This window comes from Bos taurus, chromosome 25 (assembly GCF_002263795.3).
Source record: "Bos taurus isolate L1 Dominette 01449 registration number 42190680 breed Hereford chromosome 25, ARS-UCD2.0, whole genome shotgun sequence".
Lineage (NCBI taxonomy): Eukaryota > Metazoa > Chordata > Mammalia > Artiodactyla > Bovidae > Bos > Bos taurus.
The window spans coordinates 18,007,702-18,030,445 of record NC_037352.1 but is presented as its reverse complement, the minus strand read 5'-3'; the positions used below and the strand labels follow the sequence as shown (position 1 = coordinate 18,030,445).

Below are 22,744 nucleotides of genomic sequence, written 5' to 3'. Positions count from 1 at the left end.
GATGGGCTCTAGACTGGCTGTTTTGCATGTGAAAGGCATGCTCTCAGGAATATGATATTCTTAGAGATAGCAAGGTGTATCTCCAATGCTACCTATCTCCAAGGCATAGTTCACCCTCAGTGGGGCAGTCCCTCCAGAATCACCAAAGTTTCAAGATGTAAAAGCATCAAACACAAAAACTTGAATAATGTGGTTGGTTATTAGACTTAAGAATAGTCTCAGCCCAAACTCCCTATTTTCCTACCCAAGATCTCTGCCCAGACAACTTCAGGAGCTACCTGGAGCTCCATCTTTAATCCTTTAAAGACACCCAGACTTAGGTTTTGACAGAGCCTCAGAAGGAAATGGCAACCCAGGGACGGGGGAGCCTGGTGGGTTGCCGTCTCTGGGGTTGCACAGAGTCGGACACAACTGAAGCGACTTAGCAGCAGCAGCAGCAGCATGTCACCAACCAGAAATGACACTCACCACCTAGGATTGAGAAAAAAAATATTAAGAACTTTTATTTTCTTCTGAAGTTATAGCAAAGAAAGGGAAAAAAACATTCTTACGGGGGGTGGGGAGGAAATGGGCAAAGGATACAAACAGTTCAGAAAAGAATAAATAGTAAGCAAATGAAAAGATAACTTCCTTTTTCATTAAAGAACTGCAAAAGGAAATAACGATGAGATATTTCTCACTTTTCCACAAAGATGAAAGTTAATGCCCAGGGTGGCTGAGTACTGTGCTGGGATTGTAAACTAATTGTTATAGATCTCTCTGGGGTGCTGTTTGGGAAGAAATATCGCTGAAAACTGTGCTACCTCTTTTCCTATGAAATTCCCCTGAGGAGGTGAGTGAGCCTCTGCTGATAGTCACCCGACCACTAGGCCAGACAGAAGGAGAAAGCCCTCAAAGAGGCAATGCTGTGGATCACTGTCATACTTCCTGCTCAGCCTGAGTTCACACGTACCTGATTTTTCTCAATATGGCATTGCCATTAATGTGGAATTAGGTCAGGAGACCTAAGGCTGAACCAAGCCCTGTCATTCTCTACCCCATGATTGCACATCACCAAAGCAGCATCGGCAGTGACTTCCACAGTTGGTACCATTGCTATATGCCTTAACTTGCATCATCTTCTTTAATGGCCATAACAATTCTAGGACACGGGTATTCTCGTTTTATAGATGATGAAAATTACCTCTGGAAGGAAAGAAATAAGCCCACTGGCACACAAAAAACGCTGACCAGGATTCAGATAGACTGACTCCAAAGTCAGTCTGTTCATTTACAAAATTATCTACTTCTCAAGGACCTTCCTTCATGGGAATTCAAATTTCTTGATTCACAGAGCATCTGGTCCAATGATGTCTGAATTGCCTTCTGTCTCTGACCTTCAGGCATTCTCAGCTCCTTTCCTGCTCACATCGGGACCCCAGGGAAGCTGGTTGAACCCATGAGGATGGAACTTGCTTTGGAACTGAGTGGCCACAAGTATACATCCCAGTGGGGACAGTGAGCACCCCTTTTCTCCTGGAGCAGCCTGGCTTCAGATTCTGGCCTCTGCTTGGCTCCACTTTGTGCTTTTCAATGACCAAGAAAAGCCCAGGCACTTGGAATTTTTTACCCAGTTAATTTCTAACTAAAGAACCTCTCGTTGCCAAAAGATATAAAACAGAGCCCTTGTAACTCTGGGCACAACTGTGACCCCCAGTGTCAATCATTTGGGGTCTCTACCTATTAGGGAAAAGAACAACAACCACCTCACAGCCTAGAAAAGGAAAACACTGTGTCAAAAGGGAAAAATATTCCACCCCCATTAAAATAATTAAGAAACAGAACCAGAGGATCATTGGAGGAAAGACTGCCAGTGGGGGACAGATGTATATATATAGATATGATAGTCACCTACTTGTAAAAGGATTAATTCTACCTTTCTGGTTTCAGGTAAGGCTATCTGCAGCTCTCACTTCTCCTAGCCACTTCTCCCATCTAGTCTTTGCTGACTCCCATTCTGTTTGAGGGATGGGGGTCTGGAAATGAAGAGATTGGACACTTGAATCAAAGCTAGGATAAGTCATTACTCTGCTGACTATTGACTTTAAGGGCTTTGATAAATCAACTCCCCTCTCTTTAATCTTGCGCTTCCCTAACAACAATGACTACAATTTTTCCATTTGTTCAATCCATATTAGTGAAGTTCCTATTATATACTAGGCATGGGGATGGAGAGAGCAGTGAACAAGAGCATCTGCTCTGAACCTGCTTTGCACATATCATTTTTGTTAATACCGGGATGGTAATATGCAGTCTGATATTAGCCAAACTATAGTTCTCAGCCCATTAGTGGATTATGGAATCATCTGTGGGTTACATTCAGAATTTTCTCTTAATTAGATACAATAGGATATATCAGCAAGGAATGCACGTAGTAATGGTAAGAATTGTTTTATAAAACATTTATTTCATGTGTACATGTGTGTGTGTGTGTGTGTATTAGCAACTGTACTGGGTCATGGCATAAAATATTTTCCTTATAGCAGATCATGGTCACTAAGGTTTGTAAAACACTTTCCTATGAAGCAGGTTCTTTACTAAAAGGAGACTTCACACTGAGCCTGATGCATTATAGCCACTCAGTTTGTGCAAGCAATAATCTCTATTTCATAGATGAGGAAACTGAGTCTCAGTGAATTGAAATACCTTGCCCAGTGTCACATGTGAGTTTACCAATCATAGTGATTGGTAAAATAGAGGTTCAAATCCTTGTTGCAGCCTCCAGGTCCTATACCTTTAACTGCCATGCTACCTTATGCTGCTATAAAAACTGGGGTATTAGTAGATTATTTTACCAGGTGAGTGAAATAATATCTGAGCACTCTGGAAACATTAAAATACATTATGAAGATTAATCACTTCTCAAACTGCTTATCTCAAGCCACTTCTTTACAATATGTGAATTGCATGAAGTCAGGGACCTTGTCTGTCATTTGGTGCTTAGCTTCCTGTTTGGCTACTCAATAAATTTCTGTTGAATGAGTAAATGCATCTAGGAAAGTTTAGAGTTTTCCATGAGGGAATCATGAGGGTGCCTCCAATAAAATGGTGAGTGCAGAACACCCAACCCCCACGTCTTGCAGGTTCCTGCTCCAGATGAGAGACTCAGCTCTTTCAAATGCACTGAGACTTGGGGAACTGAGACTGGGATGTGGTGGGAATTAAGAGTAAGGCCACAGAGGGGAAAGCTCTACCAAAGCAAGGACCACAGCACTACACACTTTTTGTGGTTCACATAAATGGCATCTCCTGGACTTGCACAGAGCACAACCAAAGCACTTTTCCCAACTGTGGGGAAGGGAGTTCCATCATGTATTTATCTCATCTGACTCTGTTCACAGGACTTCAGGGATCAGGGACAGAAGGAAATCTCAAGAGGCCAGCCTTTCCTTGCCTTTGGGAAAGTCTTCCCAGACCAGAAGAAGCTGTGAGGAGCAGAAAGGATGAAGTGTCTTTTCTCTCCGAACTTCATGTGGATGGCAGCGGTGGTGACCTCTTGGGTCATCATACCTGCAGCAACTGACACCTCATTAGCAAGTAAGTGCTGTGTGTGTAGAGAGCAGTGCCCCGTTAGCAGAAGAGGTCTCAGTCCCTCTCCTTTTATGCTTGGGATTTGCATAGTCTTTATTCTAAATTCATTTCTTATACTTTAAGGTACATAGGACTCACCCAGGAATTTTACTAAAATGTAGATTCTGATTCAGTAGGCCTGGGGTGGGGCCTGAGACTCTGCATTCTAATGAGCTCCCAGATGATGCTGATGGTGTGATCCTTGGATCACATATTGAGAGACAAAAGTTTAGAACATCACTAAGCCCGCCCCCCCGCCCCCGGCACTTTACTGGAAGGTCAAGAACATATTCAACCACACAAGAGATGTGAACATACCTGGGTGGGACCCAAAGACATCCCCTTTCACACATAAGTGACCCTTCCATTGGGTTGCACATTGCTGTTAGCTTTTTGTTGGAGAAGAGACACCTCTCCACAACCCCCAACTGGAGTTCTCTGGAGCAGAGTAAATACCATTGTGTCATTGTGGAGCACACACACTGCGGTCCTGCAACCTCCATTTGTGTCCTGGCTCTGCTGCTTACCAATGAAGCAAGTAGCTTAAACCCTCTGAATCTCAAGTTTCCTCACCTTTAAAATATGGCTAAATACAAAAGTAATTGCCCAGGGCCACTGGAGAGGATTCTATTAGCTAATGGATAGAAAATGCCTATCCCAGTGCCTGGCATATCCTAAGCACTTAATACATGAGAGCTCACCATCTTTACTGTTGTTATTGTCGTAGAGGAACACACAGAATGTCAGTGCCACTGCTAGGTAGAGAGGGGAGGCAGGGAAGGAGATCTGAGCAAAAGGCATAGAATATATCAAGTTGGGGAAGGGGTGACAGGGTTCCCCAAATCCTTACCGAAGTGTCAAGTATTATTACCTGCATTATTCCTCTGGTGGTGGAAAGGTGGATGTTTGAAAAGATGACACAGCTTGAATGCAGTGCTTAACACAAGAATGCAGGTGGGTGTTTAGACATCGGGGGAGGTTTATTTGTTTCTTTCAAAGGGAGTCTGCTATGTCTTAAAGAACCCTAAGGACCATGGAAAGAGTCTCTTGGTGAACAGTGGCCTAGTGGCCCCTACTCTGAATCTGGGCTTTTCTGCCTGCAGAAAGCTGCTCTGAATGTCACAGCAATGCCACTTGTACGGTGGACGGGGCTGCCACGACCTGCGCCTGCCAGGAGGGCTTCACTGGCGACGGCCTCGAGTGTGTGGATCTGGACGAATGCGCCGTTCTGGGGGCGCACAACTGCTCCGCCACCAAGAGCTGCGTGAATACGCTGGGCTCTTACACGTGCGTCTGCCCTGAAGGTTTTCTCCTGAGCTCGGAGCTCGGCTGCGAGGATGTGGACGAGTGTGCAGAGCCAGGGCTCAGCCGCTGCCACGCCCTGGCCACTTGCATCAATGGCGAGGGCAACTACTCGTGCGTGTGTCCTGCGGGCTACCTGGGAGACGGAAGGCACTGTGAGTGTTCCCCGGGCTCCTGTGGGCCTGGGCTAGACTGCGTGCGGGAGGGCGACGCGCTCGTGTGCGTGGACCCGTGCCAGGTGCACCGCATCCTGGACGAATACTGGCGCAGCACAGAGTACGGCTCCGGCTACATCTGTGATGTCAGTCTGGGCGGCTGGTACCGCTTCGTGGGCCAGGCCGGCGTGCGCCTGCCCGAGACCTGCGTGCCCGTCCTGCACTGCAACACGGCCGCGCCTATGTGGCTCAACGGCACGCATCCATCGAGCGACGAGGGCATCGTGAACCGCGTGGCCTGTGCACACTGGAGCGGTGACTGCTGCCTGTGGGACGCGCCCATCCAAGTGAAGGCCTGTGCCGGGGGCTACTACGTGTACAACCTGACGGCGCCCCCTGAGTGCCATCTGGCTTACTGCACAGGTGAGCGGGTGTCTCCCAGCAACCCCCCCTGGGCCCTGTGGGCGCCCCGAGAGACTGGAACTCATCCTTGTTGACTGTATCTGTGACCCTGCAGACCCCAGCTCTGTGGAGGGGACGTGTGAGGAGTGCCGTGTGGATGAGGACTGCAAATCGGATAATGGTGAATGGCACTGCCAGTGCAAACAGGACTTCAACGTCACCGGTGAGGCCGATGGGGAGGTGGGGTGGTACTCAGAAATGCCAGGGACCTGGGGAGGGACATATTCCTGTGTGTGAATTGGGGGCCTGTGGGGATGACCCAGGGTGTGCATATTATCCAATCGGAGTGGAAAGTCAGTCCAGTAATACCTATTAAAATCAGCCAGAAGCCCTCTGGATTCCTGGAGTCTCCCTTTAGTTGACCCATAAGCTCCCAGAGTTTGAGGAACAACCCCACTCCCAGGCTTCTTTCGGAGGCCCCCAAAATCCTGATGGATAAGCAGGAGGTTGCCACCTATTGGCCAAAGGCTAACCTGAGCTGTATTCCCACAGTACAAGAACACAGGCCTGGCCAGCAGTCTGTGGTTTCTTGGACTGGGCCCTCCACTGACCGGCTGAGGACCCTGAGCAGGGCCCTGGCCATCTCTAAACCTGTTTCCCTGTATACATAATGACTGAAGCAGGCTGCTGCTGCTGCTAAGTCGCTTCAGTCGTGTCCGACTCTGTGTGACCCTATAGATGGCAGCCCACCAGGCTCCCCCGTCCCTGGGATTCTCCAGGCAAGAACACTGGAGTGGGTTGCCATTTCCTTCTCCAATGCATGAAGTGAAAAGTGAAAGTGAAGTCACTCAGTCGTGTCTGTCTCTTAGGGACTCCATAGACAGCAGCCTACCAGGCTCCTCTGCCCATGGGATTTTCCAGGCAAGAGTACTGGAGTGGGTTGCCTTGGCTAGTGTTTCCCAAATTCCAGTCTTGGTTTTAGTCACAACCTTCTTTTAAGTAAACTTGGGCCGTTGAAGTTCACTAATGCGTCTTATCTGTGGGCAGTAGCAGTAATAATGAATACAATGAAAGAAAGTTGTTAAATTTCATCAGCTATGTAATACTTTAATTAAAAAAATCTAACTGGATCTCTTTATATGCTGCAAATACTTAACCAGAGGTCTGTTCTCTGTGGTTTCAAGGAAAATTGGCAAGTGTATGGTGTTAATAATAAAAACATTAGCAAATCTTGAGGATTGTCCCCTTGATACAGAAAGGATGGAAAGAAATTACCATTAACTTATTAGCTTTGTTTGCTTGCTATTTGTTTTGTTTTATTAGGATTCAATGATATTTAGTGCTGGGGCTGTGGAGTCTGGCAGGCTACAGTCTGTCCATAGAGTTGCAAAGAGTTGGACATGTCTGAGCACACAGAGAGAGCAGCGAATGACCCAAATGTGTTACTTTTCTTTGCGTACAGCCTAGGCTTAGGGTGACATGGGCTGGTGGTTAGTCATGTGGATCCATCCAGTGATACTTGGAACCCAGTCTCATGTCTCCACCTCCCTGAGAGGGGAGACCACAGCATGACTCTGAGTACTCCCAGCTGGTTGGCTGGTGGCCAACCCAGCTAGCTGGACCTGGGCCCTGGGGATGTGCTAAACCTTGAACTGTGGTCACAGGCCTCCAATCCTGCCTTCCCTGACCATTTCAGATCTCTCCCTCCTGGAGCGCAGGCTGGAATGTGGGGTTGATGACATTAAGTTGTCCCTGAGCAAGTGCCAGCTGAAGAGTCTGGGCTTTGAGAAGGTCTTCATGTACCTGCATGACAGCCAGTGCTCAGGCTTCACTGAGAGGGGCGACCGGGACTGGATGTCTGTGGTGACCCCAGCCAGGGATGGCCCCTGTGGGACAGTGATGACGGTACGTTCTGGCCGGTATGGGACAGGGTAGGAGCACAGCCCCACCACTTACTAGTTGTGTGAATTGGGTGAGTTATTTAACCTGGATGTGGCTCAGCTTCCTCCACTGAAAATGGAGTAATAGTAACTCCTTCATAGGGTTCAGATCAGATCAGATCAGATCAGTCGCTCAGTCGTGTCTGACTCTTTGCGACCCCATGAATTGCAGCATGCCAGGCCTCCCTGTCCATCACCAACTCCTGGAGTTCACTGAGACTCACGTCAATCGAGTCAGTGATGCCATCCAGCCATCTTATCCTCTGTTGTCTCCTTCTCCTCTTGCCCCCAATCCCTCCCAGCATCAGAGTCTTTTCCAATGAGTCAACTCTTCACATCAGGTGGCCAAAGTACTGGAGTTTCAGCTTTAGCATCATTCCCTCCAAAGAAATCCCAGGGCTTATCTCCTTCAGAATGGACTGGTTGGATCTCCTTGCAGTCCAAGGGACTCTCAAGAGTCTTCTCTAACACCACAGTTCAAAAGCATCAATTCTTCAGCGCTCAGCTTTCTTCACAGTCCAACTCTCACATCCATACATGACCACAGGAAAAACCATAGCCTTGACTAGACAGACCTTTGTTGGCAAAGTAATGTCTCTGCTTTTGAATATGTTATCTAGGTTGGTCATAACTTTCCTTCCAAGGAGTAAGCGTCTTTTAATTTCATGGCTGCAGTCACCATCTGTAGTGATTTTGGAGCCCAGAAAAATAAAGTCTGACACTGTTTCCACTGTTTCCCCATCTATTTCCCATGAAGTGATGGGACCAGATGCCATAATCTTTGTTTTCTGAATGTTGAGCTTTAAGCCAACTTTTTCACTCTCCACTTTCACTTTCATCAAGAAGCTTTTGAGTTCCTCTTCACTTTCTGCCATAAGGGTGGTGTCATCTGTATATCTGAGGTTATTGATATTTCTCCCAGCAATCTTGATTCCAGCTTGTGTTTCTTCCAGTCCAGCATTTCTCATGATGTACTCTGCATATAAGTTAAATAATCAGGGTGACAATATACAGCCTTGATGTACTCCTTTTCCTATTTGGAACCAGTCTGTTGTTCCATGTCCAGTTCTAACTGTTGCTTCCTGACCTGCATACAAATTTCTCAAGAGGCAGATCAGGTGGTCTGGTATTCCCATCTCTTTCAGAATTTTCCACAGTTTATTGTGATCCACACAGTCAAAGGCTTTGGCATAGTCAATAAAGCAAAAATCGATGTTTTTCTGGAACTCTCTTGCTTTTTCCATGATCCAGCGTATGTTGGCAATTTAATCTCTGGTTCCTCTGCCTTTTCTAAAACCAGCTTGAACGTCAGGAAGTTCATGGTTCACATGTTGCTGAAGCCTGGCTTGGAGAATTTTGAGCATTACTTTAGTAGCGTGTGAGATGAATGCAATTGTGCGGTAGTTTGAGCATTCTTTGGCATTGTCTTTCTTTGGGATTGGAATGAAAACTGACATTTTCCAGTCCTGTGACCACTGATGAGTTTTCCAAATTTGCTGGCCTGTTGAGTGCAGCATCATCTTTCAGGATTTGGAATAGCTCAACTGGAATTCCATCACCTCCACCAGCTTTGTTCATAGTGATGCTTTCTAAGGCCCACTTGACTTCACATTCCAGGATGCCTGGCTCTAGGTCAGTGATCACACCATCATGATTATCTGGGTCGTGAAGATCTTTTTTGTACAGTTCTTCTGTGTATTCTTGCCATCTCTTCTTAATATCTTCTGCTTCTGTTAGGTCCATACCATTTCTGTCCTTTATCGAGCCCATCTTTGCATGAAATGTTTCTTTGGTATCTCTGATTTTCTTGAAGAAATCTCTAGTCTTTCCCATTCTGTTGTTTTCCTCTATTTCTTTGCATTGATCGCTGAAGAAGGCTTTCTTATCTCTTCTTGCTATTCTTTGGAACTCTGCATTCAGATGCTTATATCTTACCTTTTCTCCTTTGCTTTTCGCTTCTCTTCTTTTCACAGCTATTTGTAAGGCCTCCGCAGACAGCCATTTTGCTTTTTTGCATTTCTTTTCCATGGGGATGGTCTTGATCCCTGTCTCCTGTACAATGTCATGAACCTCATTCCATAGTTCATCAGGCACTCTATCTATCAGATCTAGGCCCTTAAATCTATTTCTCACTTCCACTGTATAATCATAAGGGATTTGATTTAGGTCGTACCTGAATGGTCTAGTGGTTTTCCCTACTTTCTTCAATTTAAGTCTGAATTTTGCAATAAGGAGTTCATGGTCTGAGCCACAGTCAGCTCCTGGTCTTGTTTTTACTGACTGTATAGAGCTTCTCCATCTTTGGCTGCAAAGAATATAATCAATCTGATTTCGGTGTTGACCATCTGGTGATGTCCATGTGTAGAGTCTTCTCTTGTGTTGTTGGAAGAGGGTGTTTGTTATGACCAGTGCATTTTCTTTGCAAAACCCTATTAGTCTTTGCCCTGCTTCATTCCATATTCCAAGGCCAAATTTGCCTGTTACTCCAGGTGTTTCTTGACTTCCTACTTTTGCTTTCCAGTCCCCTATAATGAAAAGGACATCTGTTTTGGGTGTTAGTTCTAAAAGATCTTGTAGGTCTTCATAGAACCGTTGAACTTCAGCTTTTTCAGCATTACTCATTGGGGCATAGACTTGGATTACTGTGATATTGAATGGTTTGCCTTGGAAACAAACAGAGATCATTCTGTTGTTTTTGAGATTGCATCCAAGTACTGCATTTCTGACTCTTTTGTTGACCATGATGGCTACTGCATTTCTTCTGAGGGATTCCTGTCTGCAGTAGTAGATATAATGGTCATCTGAGTTAAATTCACCCATTCCAGTCCATTTCAGTTTGCTGATTCCTCGAATGTCAACATTCACTCTTGCCATCTCTTGTATGACCACTTCCAATTTGCCTTGATTCATGGACCTGACATTCCAGGCTGCTATGCAGTATTGCTCTTTATAGCATCAGACCTTGCTTCTATCACCAGTCACATCCACAGCTGGGTATTCTTTTTGCTTTGGCTCCATCCCTTCATTCTTTCTGGAGTTATTTCTCCACTGATCTCCAGTAGCATATTGGGCACCTACTGACTTCATAGGGTTAGGAGAGTTAAAGGAGTTACTGTGTGCAAAGTGGTTAGTACAAGTGACTGGCACAAAGTAAGTGCTCGATAAATGTCAGTTTCAAATGAAGAGGACAATCCATAGTGATAGTTCCCCATTTGACAGATGGGAAAGGTAGTACCCCAACAGAGCAATGACTATTCTAAGCCAGTAGGTATCAGCACTGAGTTCAGAAGCAGATCTGTTTGTCTCTGATGGTTCCTGGGAGGCAGAGTCTGCACTTTGAGTGTTCAGAGAGCCAGGGCCTCAGCTACAGAAGCCTCCTCCAAAGGGACCCAGAGGTAAACATTTGTGTGAGTGGGTTCTGCTTCCTCGCATCTCCCTCATCCCCCACATAGAGAAAAAAAAAAAGACATAAGAAACAAGGAAATAATTGTCACTTGCCAAATATGACTTTTTGACAATCTGCCATTAATGATGACTCAGTATGTGATTTTTAGTCTTTTGGCATGCACGAGAGGAGGCATGAGGTGATGGGAAGAGTCCAGGCTTCTTAGACCCCCTGTACCATGGATAAGTTACCCAGTTCCCATGAACTTCCATCTATATTAAGGAGGTGGTCATCCTGCCTGTCAGGGTCATTGAAGGATCCGTGCAAAGATGCAGTAGGGACATTCAGCTTGGGAGGGGGGTGCCTAGCTCATGACTCATGCTAATGGAAACTGGGAGGGCAGTTTCAGCAGTTTCAATGCCTTTGGTTTTGAATCCTACTCAGATTCTATTCCTTTTCCGCCCTTCCTCCCCCCACCTTCCTACCCCAATACAGAGGAATGAGACCCACGCCACATACAGCAACACTCTCTACCTGGCAGATGAGATCATCATCCGTGACCTCAACATCAGAATCAACTTTGCGTGCTCCTATCCCCTGGACATGAAAGTCAGCCTGAAGACCTCCCTGCAGCCAATGGTCAGGTGCGGCCAGAGAGGGTCCCCAGTGTCCCTGGCCAACTCCACCCCACAAACCCTTGGCCGCCAGGACCTCAGCTTCTCTGTCAGCTGCCACCAATAAGGAGTTGATTGGAGGCGGTCAGCTGGGAGGCAGTGTTGGACTCCAAAAAGAGTCCATAAGGAACCCAGCTAGGAAATCTGGAGCCCACTTTCAAATCCTGGCTCTATCTCACAAATGGCTTTGGGAAATTGATAACCCTATTCTAGGCGTCAGTCTTCTCATATGTTAAATGGATTTAGCAGTAAAGTACTGTCTTTCTTAGAAGCACAAAAGTGCTCTGCAGTGGTGAAACCCATATTAGGGTCCCTGGTTTATCTGAGGGGTAGAGTGGTTGGCCCAAAAGAAAGAAGGTTGGAGTCTCAGTTCAGACCTGCTATGGGACTGGGCAAATTGTACCCCATATTTGGATCTCAGTTTCTTTCTCTGTAAATAGGAGAAATTTGAATAAAGAGGGGTTTACAAATTATGCTTCTTGGAGTGTGAAGGTCTTTAAGGAGGTGATTTGGGGATGTGAACCAGAGAACTTTTTAAATTTTATTTTTTCAATTGAAGTATAGTTGATATACAATGTTGTGTTAATGTCTATGCATTCTTTTTTAATATTCTTTTCCATTATGGTTTGTCATAGGTTATTGATTCTAGGTTCTAGTGCTATACAGTAGGACCTTGCTGTTTATCCGTTCTGTGTATAATAGCTTAAATCTGCTAATCCCAACCCCCTACACCAGCCCCACTTCCCCTGACAGCCACAGATCTGTTCTATAAATCTGTGAGTCTATTTCTATTTCATAGATTGCTTCGGTTGTGCCATATTTTAGATTCTACATGTAAGTGATATCATATGATATTTATCTTTCTCTTTCTGACTTTACTTAGTATGATAATCTCTAGTTTCTTCCATGTTGCTGCAAATGGCATTATTTCATCCTTTTTTATAGCTGAGTAGTATCCCATCATGTATATGTACCACATCTTCTTTATCAATTTTATTACTTAGAAAATAAAAGGATCCTGTTGCTAAATAAACTTGAACATTTCTGAATAGGATGAATCACAAGCCAATGATGCAGATACTTGGAAAAAAATAATAGTTGTGATAATAACAAGTGTTTAGCAAGAGCTGACCATATGTCAGGCATTGTGCTAAGTGCTCTAGACGAAACACCTCACTGAAATCTTAGCATGGCCTAGAAGGTTTAAATATTATTATTATTGAAATTGAAGTTCAAAGAAAATTTGGTAATTTGTCCAAAGTGGTAGAGGACAGTAAGTTACAGAACTGGGATTCAAACCCAGGCCATCCGGCATAGAGCCTCCACTCTACCATGACCTTTTTTTTGAAGCTTGTCCATGGTCACATGTTTTCTGGATCAACCAGACTTGGGAAGGGCACCTGCCACTGATGAAGGTGCTTGGCTGACTTGAAGGAAGCCAGTTGCTCCTTGTCTGCCTCTGTGTGGAACATCACCTGGCCAAGAAGTGCTCTGGAGCAATGTGGCCATGCCCCAGACCTGCTAGGTTCCAGGGAACAAAACAGCTGTATGCAGATCTCTCTCTGGCTTAAGCTAGAAATCTCATCCCAGTTGAATACCAAGTCCAAACAAATAACCCAGTACTCACCTCTAAAATGGACTTCCGCATTACTATTTCTCATGTACCCCTTTCCTGGGGCATCAGTCTTTCAGTGTCCTTTGTAGGATAATCCCCATGGAGTTGCCATCAGTGTGGCTGTTTTTAATGTGATTTAAAATAATGCATTTTAAAAATCCTAATCTTCTGCTGTAGGTGGAACCAGAACTCTGACTAAGGCCTGTAGGACTCATAGCCCATCTTTTAAAACTGTTCTATATTAAGATCAAAAAAGGAATCTAGATGATTCCCTTGAGAATGTTTTTGCCACACTTAAATGCAAGGGCCACCATGTGAAGGGGTAGACGTGTTACAGAAAAATATGATCTCTGGAGCAGAAGCAGCAGCGTCACCTGGGAGCTTATTAGAAATGCAGAACCTTTAGCCCTATCCCAAAGCTACAGATCCAGAATTTGCACTTCAACAAGATCCCTAAGTGACCTGTGTGTGATTATTGTATTTTGCAGAGCAGTGGTTGGTGGATTCCAGTCCTGTTGCTGGATAAAATTCCAAATAACTGCCAGGGATGGCCCAGGAATGCAGATCAGAAAGAGTGACCTATCTGTTGCTGTTCTTGGTTCTGGTTGTCTCACCAGCCTCTCTCCCCCTGCAGTGCCCTCAACATCAGCATGGGCGGGACCGGCACATTCACCGTGCGAATGGCACTCTTCCAGAGCCCTGCCTACACACAGCCCTACCAAGGCTCCTCTGTGACCCTGTCCACAGAAGCGTTTCTCTACGTCGGCACCATGCTGGATGGGGGTGACTTGTCCCGGTTTGTACTGCTCATGACCAACTGCTATGCCACACCCAGCAGCAATGCCACAGACCCCTTGAAATACTTCATCATCCAGGACAGGTAAGGCCTGTTGGATGGAATTTGGGGCTGGGGAGGGACTTTAGACTTGGATGGGTACAAAGTACATCTTCACATTCATTCACCTCTAGCTGAAATTTAGCACTGTCATTCATTATGATATAGGCAACAAACCAGAGAAGTATTAGCAGGACATTTGAAGACATTTAAACAAGTCAGTATTTTTACTGATTTTACTATATTGTAGTATTAGAATTTCAACTAGATCTCATTATTTGATATATACCAAATACTTGTACTTGTAAATATATAGTTATATCCAGATATGTAAATACATGATGTATTAAGTTTAATATTTTAAGAATTATATTTAATTTTTTTTATTATCTTATGTAATTTAGTGTATGCATTTAAAGCATTACTTTTGACGAGGAGTGCATAGGCTTCACCAGATGGCAGAGGGGGTCTAGGATTCAGAAAAGGATGAGGAACGTGATGGAAAGGCAGGCCCTGGACAGGAGCAGGCTGGCACTTGGCTGGGAGGAATACAGCAGAGGCATGGTTAGAAAAGGGTCAGTGGAAACAGGGAGGACACAGATGGACCGCTTTTAACTCAAACACATTAGAGAAACATGAACCACACTGTGAGAAAGTGGTTCACATTTTCATTCATAAATTGAACAGATATTTTTGGAAGCTTATTGTGTGCCAGGCTATGTGGATAACAGTGAATAGAAGAGACAAAAGTCTGCACCCTTATCGCTGATATTCTAAGTGGGGAGATCAACAATTAAACGAAAGTGCCATCCATGGCATGTGAATGATGACGGTGCTATAGAGAAAAAAATGAAGCAGGAAAAAGGGAGGGGAGTTGCTGTCTTAATAGTGCAGTCAGAGAAAGTGCTCCCAGGAGACCCTGACCTATTTCTGTCTCACTTCTCTTAAAATCTGCCTGGTCACGTCAATTGGGTGCTCATCTGGTGTTCACACTTCCGTTATTTGCTAATCTCCCTTTACAACAAAAAGAAAGGAGAGCAGAAGTCTTTTGGGGGTCTTTTACAATCAACAGTGTTGAAGTAAAATGCAACAGTAGTGTCTGACTGTGTTTGTATGGTCGTGTTTTATATATGGCAAGCAATGTGCTATGTTCTCAGTCGTTCAATTCTTTGTGACCCCACAGACTGTAGCCTGCCAGGTTCCTCTGTCCATGTAAGTCTGCAGGCAAGAGTACTGAAGTGGGTTGCCATTTCCTACTCCAGGGGATCTCCCTGACCTCAGGATGGAACCCTCATCTCTTGCATCTCCTGTATTGGCAGGTGGAGATTCTTTATTTTGCCACCTGGGAAGCCCTTGGTATGCTATTTGTGGTCATGATCTTTTTTAAAAAAAACATTTGTAGATTTAAAGAAAAATAGTAATAATAATAATAATAAAATAATGTAAAATAATAGTACAGGTGTTGGCAAACAGGAAAACATTCAGGGAGGTGGTTTCTGTATTAGGCAAAAAAGAACTGAAATTTGAAAAATATTGACATGACCTTGACTGGGACATCATGGAGACTTGGGCTCATAGCATGGGTTTGCTGTTTCTTAGTTCAAGAAACAGCAAACAGTTCTTAGTTCTTAGTTTGCTGTTTCTTAGTTCAAGAAACAGCAAACAGTTCTTAGTTCAGCTCATCTGTCTGGATATTCATGTTCTCATATGTGAAACAGGCATGAAGAAAATCTACTGTGCAGGGATTTTTAAGCTTGTGTGTGTGTGTATACATATATATATATATTTATCTGAGTATAAAGGTAGAGCAGGTATATTGTGAAAAGCTTAAAAAGTCTTGAAAACGAAGCATGAAGAAATGCTGGCTGTGGCCTGTGTTTCTGCCATGGCATGAGTGGGAGCTGGGCTGAGGACTGCCAGTCTGTGAGTTGTTCAGAATATCACAGGGGTGTAAGGAGGAGATGAGTTGAGGAGGTGCTTAGGCGCTGGGGGAGACACGTGGGCGCCTTACTTGGGTTGACTGCCTGGGGCTGCCAAGGGCAGTGCTGGCTGCCTCTTACTCTGCTTTTTGTAAGGTGGGTCTCCTTAACCACAGGGCTTTTCTTTTGTCAAGTAGAGTCAGATTTGAATTGTGGGGGACACAGAACAAAATGAACATCATTCCGAGAAGTTTCTTTCTCGGTCCTCCAATGCAGTCAGCCTTCAGCCCCTTTTCTAAGTCCATTTTGAGCGGATAGTGTCAAAAAGCAGACGGGGTGCCCAATTTGCCTGCTCAGAGTGCCTGTGTACCCTGATCCAGCCCAGCACTCACGTGAGTCTCTGGATGTGCAGTTTTGAGTTTCTGCGTGTTTGGGTGCGCTGGGTAATAATGTGTGCTGATGAGCACACATACACACCCCAACTTGGCCAGCAGCCTTCAGTGCTCAGAGGTTTCCAATGTTAGAATTAACACCAGGCACTAGTAGATAGCCAATAAATGGTAGGTAATGACTCCTGCCTGGAAAATCCCACGGACAGAGGAGCCTGGCAGGTTTCGGTCCATGGGGTCGCTAAGAGTCGGACACGACTGAGCGACTTCACTTTCACGTTTCACTTCCATGCCTTGGAGAAGGAAATGGCAACCCACTCCAGTACTCTTTCCGGGAGAATCCCAGGGTTGGCGGAGCCTGGTGGGCTGCTGTCTATGGGATCGCACAGAGTCGGATACGACTGAAGCGACTTAGCAGCAGCAGCAGCAGCAATAACTCCTGAATGCCATTTCCTGAGAAATCAAAAAGTGCTTACTTAAGGATACACTTACTTAAGTGCTTACTTACTATCCTTAAGTAACTGTCCTTAAGCTCTGAACTGATTACATTTGTATTTTAGAGTCACATACATGTAGCACCCATTGTACGCCATATACTGTTTACTTTGTAATTTTAACTCATTTAATTATCGCAACTGTCTTACGATGTAAGCTAAAATTATTATTCCTGGCACATAGGTAGGGCAACGGGCTCAGAGAGATTGAGTAAATTGCCCATAGTCACACAGCTAATAAGTGATAGAGTGAGATCTGAACCCAGGAAGTCTGGCCCCAGAGTGTTTGCATAACCAACCATGTTATGTGATGTCCCCTTCCCAGATGTCCACGTGCTGCGGACTCAACCATCCAAGTGGAGGAGAATGGGGAGTCCCCTCAGGGCCGGTTTTCTGTCCAGATGTTCCGTTTTGCTGGAAACTACGACCTGGTGTACCTGCATTGTGAAGTGTATCTCTGTGACACCGTGAATGAAAAGTGCAGACCTGTGAGTCAGTCTGCTTGCCACACCCTCACACCCAACTCCCGTAACCCAAGACACTTGGCCACAAGGTGAAAAGAAAACAAAACATCTCTGCCATATTTCCATTTTAGTACGGGGCTAGTCAGAGCTACAAGACGAGGCTGCCATGGCCAGACAGGAGACTAGGCTGTGCAGAAGCTGGGTGAGATCAGGGCACTGCAGTAGGCTGGTGAACCTCTCATTTATCTGCAAGCTTGTGTTCTAATAGCAGAAACTGACATTTTTAAGCACTGTGTGCAATTTGCACGTGTTAACTTTTTGATACTTCACAGCAACTCTATAAGGGAGGTATTTTATTAGCCCCTTTTTCCATATGGGGAGAGAGGCTTAGAAAATGTAAGTGACTTGCCTAAGATCATACACCTAACAAACGGCAGAGCTGGGACATGAACGCATGTATACAGATCTCCTAACAACCCCTGCCTCTACCATCCTCAAGTTCCAGCCTGAGGCAAGAGGTTGCTCTTATGAAGGGTGCACCCAGCTCCCCATGGCAGGGCCTCATTCAGTCTCTCTTGTGGAAAGGTTTCTTTGTCACCCTCTCCCTGCAGACCTGCCCTGAGACCAGATTCCGCAGTGGGAGCATCATAGACCAAACCCGTGTCCTGAACTTGGGTCCCATCACACGGAAGGGTAAGAAGGCCACTCCCCTCTCCATGTTCTTGGTGAGAAATGTTCTCTGGAGATGAGGTGAGGTGAGAGAACCTGGCACTTGGGATCTTCCTGGGGTCCGAAGAGCTGGAGCAAGTAAATCCTGTGAGACGAGGTAGACTATAAGCTGCCTTCCTCCTGCAGGTTCTCATTCATTGCACGGCTGTCTTCTCATGCCTGCCTTGTGGCAGGCCTTGTGTTAGTGGCTGGGGGTTCAGGATGAGCAGCAATGGGTACAAGCCTGGCTCGTGTGCCACTTATGGACTGGTAGAGGAGACATCATTTAAATAATCATGTGTCTCTGGAGTTGTGATAAGTGCAGGCATGAACATGGATCAGGAACTCTGAGCTCTTGCCACAGGGGAAGCAGACCTAGTCTAGAGGATTAGGGAAGAAAGGAAGTGAGGTTTGGAAACTGAGAAAGGATTAAGTAACTGGGGTCAGGAGAAATGGAAAAGAGGGAGGAATCCCAAGGAGAGAGTAGAGAATGAGCAAAAGGCCTGTGCGGGAGGGAACCCAGGGTGCTAGAGGAACTGGCCAGGCAGGCTGAAAGGAGGAGGGGAGGTTGGTGTGGGTGAGCTGATGGAGGTGCGGGACCAGACCACGTGAGGCCTTATCAGTTCAGTTCAGTTGCTCAGTCGTGTCTGACTCTTTGCAACCCCATGAACCGCAGCACGCCAGGCCTCCCTGTCCATCACCAATTCCCGGAGTTTACCCAAACTCATGTCCATTGAGTCGGTGATGCCATCCAACCATCTCATCCTCTGTCATCCCCTTCTCCTGCCCTCAATCTTTCCCAGCATCAGTATCTTTTAAGATGAGTCAGCTCTTCACATCAGGTGGCCAAAGTATTGGAGTTTCAGCTTCAACATCAGTCCTTCCAATGATAGTACTTCTCTTTTTTCTTCTTCTCCTTCCCCTTCCCTTTCTCCTTCTTCTAATTGAAATATAAATAACATGTAGTTCTTGCTAAGGTTTTGGGCCCTTTCTCTTGAAAGTAGACAGCAGCCCCCGAGGGATCCAAAGCAGGGGAGTGAGATGACCAGATTGGGGTTTTTTAAAGACCACACTCTGGCTGCAAGGAAGAGCAGATGGAAGGGGCTTCTTCCAGGCTTCCCGTGCACTGATCCTTCTGTTTCCTCCCACAGGGGGCCAGGCTGCAATGTCAAGGGCTGCTCCCAGTAGCTTGGGTAAGTTCAGATCCTCTTTGCACAGGGACTTGACCAAAACCTTCATCTGGGGCTTTTATCTGTTGGCCTAGGGCGTGCTGGAGTGCCTGGTCTGCTTGGCCTGAGCTCTGAAGAGGTGACTGCGTGTGTGGAAAGTGCTGGACCTGGGGCTGCACATGCACGCACATACCTGTGCTGTCCCACGACAGTGCACATAGACGCAGGCACACACAAGAGCGGGCACACACAAGGTGCACAAGAGCGAACATCACCTAGACTTTTTCACACACACCCACGAGGTCACATGCACATATTCATACTCACACACAAAACGTCATTACAGCTGCAGCTGCTTGTGTGTGGATCTGCATATGCCGACATATGCATGCTTGTCACACACCTGTAAGCAGTGGACACGCACACTGCGTTGTGATCTGCACCTTGAGCATTTCCTGAAGCTTCAAGATGTATCTCTAACACCTTTGTCAGGATGTTTGGAGCCAGGATGAACATGGCAGACAAACAAAAAACTCTGTTTTCTGCTTTTCTGCTCCTCTGACCACAAAGACCAGAGACCGGCAGCATTTTAATGGCCCTTGACTTTTATGGCTGCTAAATTGTCTGAAAATCTGGATTAAAAAGTGAATCTGTGTAATTGTTGCTCTGCTTGGCTCTTGGCACCTAGATCTGAGTGGGTTGTTACACCAACCTAGTGTTTGACATAAGCTAGTTCATTCCAGTATCAGTGAGCTCAGTCCTGGAGAGGCAAGGTGCCCCCAAGAGGCTTGCCCTTTGTGACTATCCCTCAAGGTCACCGAGGTTGAGTAGGTTGGTCACTTCACAGGAGTACCCTTTTGAGTGGCTATCAGCTAGTGCCTGCAGAAAGGCTGCCTTTTTCAGATTGGCCCATCTGGGAGGGCACCTTTTTCTAACTGGTTTTCAGGGCAGGTAAAGAAAAAATTTCCTTTTTCTAACTGATCCAGTCAGATAACATGTTCTTTCCTAATTGGTCAATTTAGAGGAGGCATTTTATGTTAGTTTTGCCATAAAATGTGCACATCAGTGCTAGCAGCAACCCTGTAATCTCTTTCTTTTCAGGGCTTCTGCAGGTCTGGCTGCCTCTGCTTCTGTCGGCCACTTTGACCCTGATGTCTCCGTGATCCGTGGCCGGAAATCCTGTACTCTGTGGCTACCAAACTCACTTTCTACTGACTGGCGAGGCCATGCAGGCTAGCACTCCACCCATAGAGAAAGGAGCCCACACTTCAGTCACTCTGCTCCTATTTTTCTCCCCTTTAATCCTTGTTACCAAAAAATAGCCTGTGTCTTTAAATGCTGCTTTCTCTCAAAATGGGTCTTGTGATATGTCTGTTCATGAGGCCCCTATCTCCTTAAAGGGTATTGCAAAATAATAATTAAAAAAAGCTCAGTCTATGAGTCATTCATTCATTCAATAAGTATTTATTGAGCACCTGCTCCGTGTAGGCACTGTCTGTGGTGCTAAGGATCTGACTGTGAGAAAAAGCAGACTCTATTCCTGCCCTAATGGACTTCACGGTCTGGTCACAGACTGGGTTCAACTCTGGTTTTATGAGCTTAAATAAAATGCACACTGTCTCTGAACTTTATCCATCCATCTATCCTTTCAGTCAGTCAAGAAATATTTGCTGGTAACCTACTATGATTCAGGCAATGTGCTGGGGATACATCAGTAAACAACCTCTGCCTTCCCAGAGCTTAAGGTCTGGAAGGGGAAAAGACAAGTAATTATAAGTCTGTCAAGCATTGCAGAAATGGAGGGTATAACAGGACTGCTGCTTCTATCATATGGGGATAATTATGATACCCTCACAGGGTTCGTTCAGCTTTCCAGAAACATCTATTTGAGCACCCAGTACGTGCCAGGCACAATGCTAGGTGCTGGGAAAAGATAGTCCTGAATAGGATAGACACAGCCCCAGGCTCTGGAGCGTCACAATCCTTATATAAGGGACTTAGATGGCATGTCCCGCCATCCTTTGTACTTCTCTCCCTGCCCAATGCAGGAGATGCAGACCTGTTTACAAGGACTTGGCAGCAGAAACAGAAAGCAGACCATTAACTCCATTGAGAGAGGATGTTTTGCAAGGGAGACCTCTAGGAGGTTCCTTGGAGGCACAGCTGGAGACCACCCAGGAGACCCAGATGTCTCAAGGGGCTCTGAACTTCTTTGACAAGCGGACCAAAGGCAGTTGATGCTCATGAGAAATGTCCACCTCGATGCCAGCTGCTTCCCTGGACCCCAGCTGTGGCTTTCAGAAGAGACCAAGGCCCTGACCCATTTTTAGAATCTCTGATCCCAGGGAAAACCACACGTGTGTAACAGCAAACAGCGGGCTGTGAGGTCAGCATATCTCGAGTTAAGGAACCTCTTATCACACACAGACCTGCACTGAATCCCCATGCCTGCTGCCTTTGTGTCAGAGCTATGGGAGACGTCCATGGTCAGATGGGCCAGCTAGATGTGTGCACAATCTATACTTTGACTCAGGTACAAGAGAACATAAAAAAATTAAAACAAGGGTCAAAGGCCAGGAGGAAAAAAAAATATATCAGAATTTATCCCTTTATTCCTCTGTTCCTTTTTTCCCCCTTCCCTTTACATTTTACTTTTGTTTGCTATCAGATAGTTGCTCAACTCAATATTCAACAAATATTTTGAGCATAAATTCAAGACTTGAAACTTTTATAGGCAGCAGGGAAATTGCCAGTGATCAGAACAGAGCCCTTGCTGATAAGGACCTTATGTTTAAAGGGGGGATACGTTTAAACAATAGCTATGTGATAAGCCACCTGGGGCTTTCCAGGTGGCGCTAGTGGTAAACAACCTGCGTGCCAGTGCAGGAGACATAAAGAGAAGTGGGTTGGATCCCTGGGTCGGGAAGGTCCTCTGGAGGAGGGTATGGCAACCCACTCTAGTATTCTTGCTTGGAGAATCCCCGTGGGCAGAGGAGCCTGGTGGGCCACAGTCCATAGGATCATAAAGAGTCAGACATCACTGAAGCAACTGACAAGGGGGCAGGGGGAAACAGCAGTAACAAGGCAATGAAGGTGTTAGTTTACCTAGGATGACTGGGGAAAGGTCTCACTGAGATGTAGAAACTGAGAAAAGAAAATGACTATCTGAGGAAGACTACTGGTGGTGGGCCAGCAAGTGCAAATGCCTTGAGGCCTTGTGTCTTTCTACCCAACTTTCACTAAGACTTGGACACCTAAAGTTTGAGGCATCACTCACAGGAAAGGGTCTTAAGCATACATACTGTCATTTTTGTCCATTTGTTAACTCAACTAGTACTTACTAGGTGCTCATTAGAACTGCAAAGATAAGATTGATGTCTGCAAAGATCTTACAACCTTCAGAGGGAGACAGATATGCTAGCGGGTAATTGAGTGCGACTGCAATCAGCCCTGGGAGGTGAAGGAGCACAGAAGAGCAGCACCAGCAAGCCTGTGGAATTTAGGAAAGACTTCCTGGAAGAGGCAAGCCTGAATGGTAAACAGTAGGAAGAGTCTGGGCACAGAGTGATCCAAGCAAGCATATTGTATGTCGGGAGAAGCTGTAGATGAGGTGGGAGCTGTGAACAGGGGTCAGACCCAGGATACTTTGCATGTAAGTGGTGGGGAATAATGCAGAGAGGTGAT

At 45.7% G+C, this 22,744-nt stretch overlaps 1 protein-coding gene across 1 annotated transcript; it reads left to right on the top strand.

The window, feature by feature from the left end:
• Nucleotides 1-1,914: 1,914 nt before the first annotated feature.
• Nucleotides 1,915-20,497, top strand: UMOD (uromodulin). The gene is given in 12 exon segments (NM_174213.2): nucleotides 1,915-1,929; nucleotides 3,381-3,576; nucleotides 4,713-5,489; nucleotides 5,584-5,691; nucleotides 7,165-7,373; nucleotides 11,289-11,437; nucleotides 13,717-13,962; nucleotides 17,045-17,207; nucleotides 17,795-17,876; nucleotides 19,043-19,084; nucleotides 20,162-20,223; nucleotides 20,225-20,497. Coding segments are annotated over 10 exon segments (1,932 nt in total). The 5' UTR covers nucleotides 1,915-1,929; nucleotides 3,381-3,482; the 3' UTR covers nucleotides 20,225-20,497.
• Nucleotides 20,498-22,744: the final 2,247 nt, after the last annotated feature.